At 32.8% G+C, this 6,000-nt stretch overlaps 1 protein-coding gene across 3 annotated transcripts in view; it reads left to right on the plus strand.

Moving 5' to 3' along the window:
- Positions 1 to 3,793, plus strand: part of LOC134531135 (chloride channel CLIC-like protein 1) — a 29,339-nt gene extending 25,546 nt beyond the window's left edge. For all 3 annotated transcript variants that reach the window (XM_063366739.1, XM_063366738.1, XM_063366740.1), the window contains exons 5-6: positions 18 to 181; positions 3,208 to 3,793. In XM_063366739.1, coding sequence (XP_063222809.1) covers positions 18 to 181; positions 3,208 to 3,498 — 455 coding nt within the window. In that variant the 3' untranslated portion in view covers positions 3,499 to 3,793. The remainder of the gene's footprint in view (positions 1 to 17; positions 182 to 3,207) is intronic.
- Positions 3,794 to 6,000: the final 2,207 nt, after the last annotated feature.

A 6,000-nucleotide genomic window follows, 5' to 3' on the forward strand; every position in this document is an offset into this window, starting at 1 on the left:
GTGTTTGTTGATGGCAGGCGGCCTGCCGTGGGGCACCAACTGGCTGGTGCTGCTGCTGTGTCTGGTGGCGCTGGTGGCGCTGGCAGTGCTGGCCTGTGGAGCGCTCGCGGGCGGGCGGGCCAGCTTCCTCGGGCTGCAAGTACACTTCCACGGGAAGCAGTCGCCCGTCCTGCCCCCTCAGGTCTCGTGTGATACTTGTGCCTGTTGCCATCCCCACTCGGGGCTCTAGTCTCCATGCCATGCCCTTGACGCCTTGAGTTATCATGTTAGTACAACTGGGTGGTCTTTGACTTGAATTAACCTCATGAAATGGGCAACATTCAAATAAGTGTAGTTAGTTGATGTGTAATTAATTTAAGCAATTTTTAATATGTATGTATTTGAAAGTATTCGTGAATCTTAGATTGCATACAAACTGGTTATATTTTTTTAAATATTCAAGAATAGATATTTTATTTCATTCACTTGTCTCTGAAATGAAAGGAAATCAGTAAGTAGTTAAGAAACATAAATAGTGGTATTTAGTAGCACACAGTTGTACATTTGTTGTCCGTGTGTAATTCATGTAAATAATATAATTCCTAACTGGTTTGCCATTGCAAGAGAAATTTTACGTATGTGTAAATATGACCTGTTGCTAAGAAATCGGCTAAAAATAAGTGTGCTACTATTCAAAGTGACGAAGATGGTTAGTAATACAAGTTGGCAAAGAACAAGTAACAAAATAAACAAAGCAAAAAATAATTAATTTAGTGAAATGCATCACTTTACAAATTCTACCAATATTTCGTGGTTACTCTACAAAACAATTTGGGAGGTTAAACTTTAACAATAACATTTGGAAAATCTAAATTACAAAAATATTTTGCTTGAGGATAAAGAAGAAGAAAAAACTGACAGTTTTCTTTTGTTTGCATTGTTCTTAGTTATTTCATACCTGGAATGTATATCAAGTTGGTTTAATGATAATCTATAAACTATAATTTAAAAAAAGTGTGTTTGTTTGTCTAGCCATCTGAAAATTGTAGTGACAAAAAACCCTAGAAACCGTGAAATTTTATACATAAGATTCTCTGGGGAGGTCTGTGTGCACCTCAAAGGCATTTTTTTTAATTTAATAATTTAGCATAATTAGACTACATTTTCTTGCTGATTTCAGCTTCCCATAATCTTAAAATAACAATATATGTAGACCTCACCAGTGTGAGTCAAATAATGTTTAGTGAATTTTTAAAAATTTTTTTTCTCCTTCTTACTGATTTCTTCTGTATAAAGGACACTCAGAAATCTTACTAACAAGTTATCTTGAAACTTTCGTAGAGTATAGAAATGACATGTGGCCTTTTGAAACAAGAATTGTAAAAAAATACTAATAACACTTTTTATTGAATGAAAAACTGAGTTATGTCAGTGTAGTTTAAGTACATTTGATTTGCTTTTGAATTGTGCTAGTGTTTTCTACCTGTAGACTTCTGAAGCGAAGTACGTGTACATCAAATAGTTTCAAATTTGTTGTGAATTAAAATTTTCAGTTGGTTTTTTTAGGTTTTCGTATGAACACTGACCCTTTTATGCTTTGGTGTAGAGAAACTTTTCAGTAATTATATTTTTTAAATTTTAATTAATTGCAAACATCACTAATATATAAATTTTCATGTTTTTTTTGGTTAAATTATCTTTGTAACAAATTTATTTGTGAAAATAATTTCTCTATGAGCGATTGTCGTGTCCACAAAATTATTATGTTTAAAAATTGCATTTTATTAAAAAAAAAAAAAAAAAAAGACTGTAGACTGTAAAAATTCTGAATTAAGAATGTTTGTTGGAAGTTTTAGCTCGATCTGAAAAGATTGATTGGCGAGCAGTGTAGTAAAGAGTACGTCTTTTAAAGCTCAAATACATCTAAATCCACTAGACTAGACTGTTACAAGGTTATGGTATGAAATTAGGAGACTTGAGTTTATTGTCAAGAAGATATTATATTTTTATATGTGGGAGAAGAATGTGAAGGATATCATGTTCGTCGAGATATATGAATTTACGCATAGAATCATTGCTAGTTTTCAGGCTACATTTTGGAATGTATAATTGGAAGAAATTTATTGTCCTAGATTCGACTGTGTCTTGACTTTGGAGTAGAAAGAGTATATTTTCAAAACACTTCCCAATGTAATCTCATGTATTGTACGGTTAATTTTACATCATTACACAGCCCAAAAAATGTAAAACGTTTCTTCAGCTATTTGTTTCAAAACAATGGAAAAATGCCATTTTGTGCATCAAAGATTTGTTAGACGGCAGACAAACTATTAAAAGAAAACATTTTAATGTATCAAAATCTTTTTTTCTACTTCAACAGCACAAACACGAAGTGTTACACTTTGGTTATCTAGTTTGACTTTATAGTAAAATGGCGGATGCCTAATTTTAAAAATTGGCTGAAATTATTATTTTTGTCAACGATAAAACCATTACATATTTCTCATGTAGTTTAATGCCATTTTTAAAAGAAATTTTTTGACATGACGTTTGAAAATGCCTAGGTAAAGTCATTTTTGAAGTCTGGATGTACGTTTCTAACTGGAAATGGCAGTAGAAAATGAAAATAATGCTGAGCTAGTTTCTTCTATGTTTACACTTTTTTTTTTGCGGAAGGTTATGCGCATAATTTCCGTAAGGTCATTTAATGACATTAAAAAATACTTTAAATTTTTTTTAGAAAAAGTAAAGAAAATTCTGAAATAATGTATATTTGGGTACAAATTTTAGATGATGCTTCAATTGACAGTTGTTTTTAAATTGACAAATTTATTTAAAAAAACTTCATAGTCAAAATATAACTCTGAAGTTATTTGTAGCTGCTCCTGATTATAAAAGTTGGTTTCACGAAACTGTGTATGCATATAAAACAATATTTTATTAGGTATTATATTTTCAATGAAGTTATATTCTTATCACTTCATAGAATTTATTATCATCCAATTTTTAAAAAAATTCCAATATCAGTCTAATGATTGTGCTGCTTAAGAAAAATAACAACTTAATTTTTTCTCGTTAAATTATTGTTTTGTATCTAGCTAAGGATCATTTAAATAATGTAGGGGGTTGATTTTAAGCTTTAATTGCTAGGCCAAGGGATACATAAATTTAGGGATGGTTGGTGAACCTGACCATAAGAGTGTTGAATGTTGGTGACTCTGGTTGCAGCAAGCTATCGTGGCGAACTCACCCCCTGAGAGTGGACTTCAGCAGTCGGCTGTTCCTCCTGTGTTCAATATCCACATCAACCTGAGCAGGCGGCAGTCGCTGGGGCGGCAGCCAGGCAGCGCCATCTCCGGGGATCAGCTGAGCAGTGCAGAGACTGGCAGTAAGGACTATGTGGCCGAGGTCAAGGCAATGGAGGAACCAGAAGAGAACGCACAGGCGACATTACAAACATGTAGTAATGACAAACTCTGTTCCAACCAAGAAACGAGTGATCAGCTACGGGAAACATGATTAAATTATCCTCCAGTCTGTGCACTGAAAAACTTGCATGCATAATATCATCCTCATTACAAATCCATGCGCTTACTAATTCAGTATTTTTAATTCAAAGATTATACCATATTTACCCGCGCATGGATCGCACATTTTATGTTGATTTTTTGTTAATATGTTGTACTGCGATACATATGCGAGTTTTTCATTTTGGGTAAAAAAAAATTAACATTTTTTCATTGTGGTTGACGACTGTGCTTAAGTAACTAGCCTATGATGGTTTTTAATAAATATGTCATGAGTAAGTACAAAATGTGTTGTTAAAATATCTCTGCAGTGTGTGTAAAACATGAACTGTGCCTTTGCACCGAGTCTGCCGCCTGTTGAAAGGCTACCCAGCCACCGGTAAGTGGCGTGGCTCGCTGGCACCCAGCAAGAGGGGAGAATCTAAAAATAAACCAGCCAGAAAGTGAGAAGGATGTGTGTGAGTGAGTTCGTGTTTATGCTCCCTCCCTCTCTCATCAACTGGCACCGTATACAATCATCACATTTCTATCTCAACATTTTTTTGTGACTCAACTATGCCCAAACATTGTTTAATTTGTAACAAAACTGCTGTGAGAGTGCTTGTTTTTATTGAAGGAACTAACAAAAAAAATTGACAAGGAAATAGTGTGCCATCTTTTCTCTTTTGGGGAAGGGGATGGGTAAAACTTTGTTTTCCCCTGTATTTTTTGTTAGATAGTGCTGGGGGTGGGGAGGGTGTTGGAAGGAAGAGTCATAAAGGGGGAGAGGGGAAAGACGAAGGACCGAGGTCAACATCAGTGTTATGTTTCTTACAGTGGCAATAAGCTGAGACACAGACAATAAAGACTTCACTTTTATTTTACTGCAATCCATATTCCAGAGCGGCCCTTATGATGAGAATGTTTTATTTTTATGCCCAAAATTAAAGGTGCGATACATACGCAGAAGCGAGTAAATATGGTAGGTACCCATTACAAAATAATTTGTGATACTTTTATAGTTTATGAGGAGTATGTGTGATTTCCTTAAAAATTTGTTGAAATTATTTTGTTTGGACAAAATTAGTTTAGAACAATTTTTAGTATTTGTAAACTCAATGGTTAATGAGACCTAATGTATGAGTACAATATAGTTAAAATTTATTCATATTGAATTGATACAAAGGGACGTTATTTTTAAATTAAGTAATTGATCAGATATTGTTTACATCTAACTGAAGGTCACAATTGCTTATTTTTTTAAAATAATGATAAAACAATTAGTTAAGACTCAATTACATTATATGAGTTAACTAGCTACTTGCCTACAGATTCATTCATTATGAACGATTTTCTTCATGTAATCATACCGCCTTATTAACTTGATCAATTTTCTCCAGTAAGTCAAGTTTTAACTGTTTTAGCTACTTGCTTGCCATTGCTATGGTTTGATTGATTGCCGTAGTCTCTGAAAACGATTGAAATACAAATTGTTGAATAATAAAGATAAAAAGAGCATTTGAAAAGTAAAATTGAAAAAATAAAAATTCAACTTGAATAATTTACAAGTTTGTTCACTCTGTAATTGAAACTTGCTGAACTAAGTAATATGCTCACACATGCGTAGATTATTAGCCAACTAGCAACTAGGAAACTTGTCCAGTGTAATTAAGGTAAAAGTTATGATTGAAATCAATTCCCTTTCCTAAAAACCAACCCCCTCAAATGCAATGCTTAATAATTATTAATGTCATTCAAAAGAAAATAAGTAATGTAATTTTGAGCTTAGTGTCCTTTTACATTTAGTCTATGTGATATCTGGTAAATTATTTTAGAGAAAAATGATTCAATCAATCATTTTCTGCTTGCCCACCTGACTTTAAACTGTTGTAGTTATTAATAAAAATATGAGTATTTTGACCCCTATGTCTTGATGCATAAAGTTTATGTGTGATTTCGTACACTTAATAAATGTGAAAAGATTATGATGCTTGTTTTCTTGGGCATAAAATCTGTAAATCTTTATTTTAGAGTAAACAATTTTTTTTTTTGTTTCCTTATTAAAATTAGAGTAGTTGTGCTGATACGAATCGGCAGAAGCAGATTTAGCTGATATTTAGTTGAATCTGCGTTTCTGCAGATTCACAATATCATACCTGCAATTTTTTGAAACTCCCATCAGTATAACTTTTAGAATTTATAAAATTTGGTGTAAATCATGTGCGGCAATTACTAAGTACTGGTAACCAATATCAATTTCTCGGCTTTCCCATAACTTTATATTCAACCAAAAAAATCTTATGTAAAACTACTCTAAAACTATATTTTCTAGTGCTGCTGTAATAATATTTTAAAAAAAAAAATTAGCACAACAATGTTAACAACTACACAAAAAACTTACACTGAGAACAATAAATCAAACATGAAGGTGGTCTTACCTTAAAATAAATGTTGGACTGATGGATGGATGATTCATGAATTATGTGTAAAAAAATTAATATGTAGTGATGTACTT

The sequence above is a fragment of the Bacillus rossius genome, chromosome 3 (assembly GCF_032445375.1).
Source record: "Bacillus rossius redtenbacheri isolate Brsri chromosome 3, Brsri_v3, whole genome shotgun sequence".
Taxonomy (NCBI): Eukaryota; Metazoa; Arthropoda; class Insecta; order Phasmatodea; family Bacillidae; genus Bacillus; species Bacillus rossius.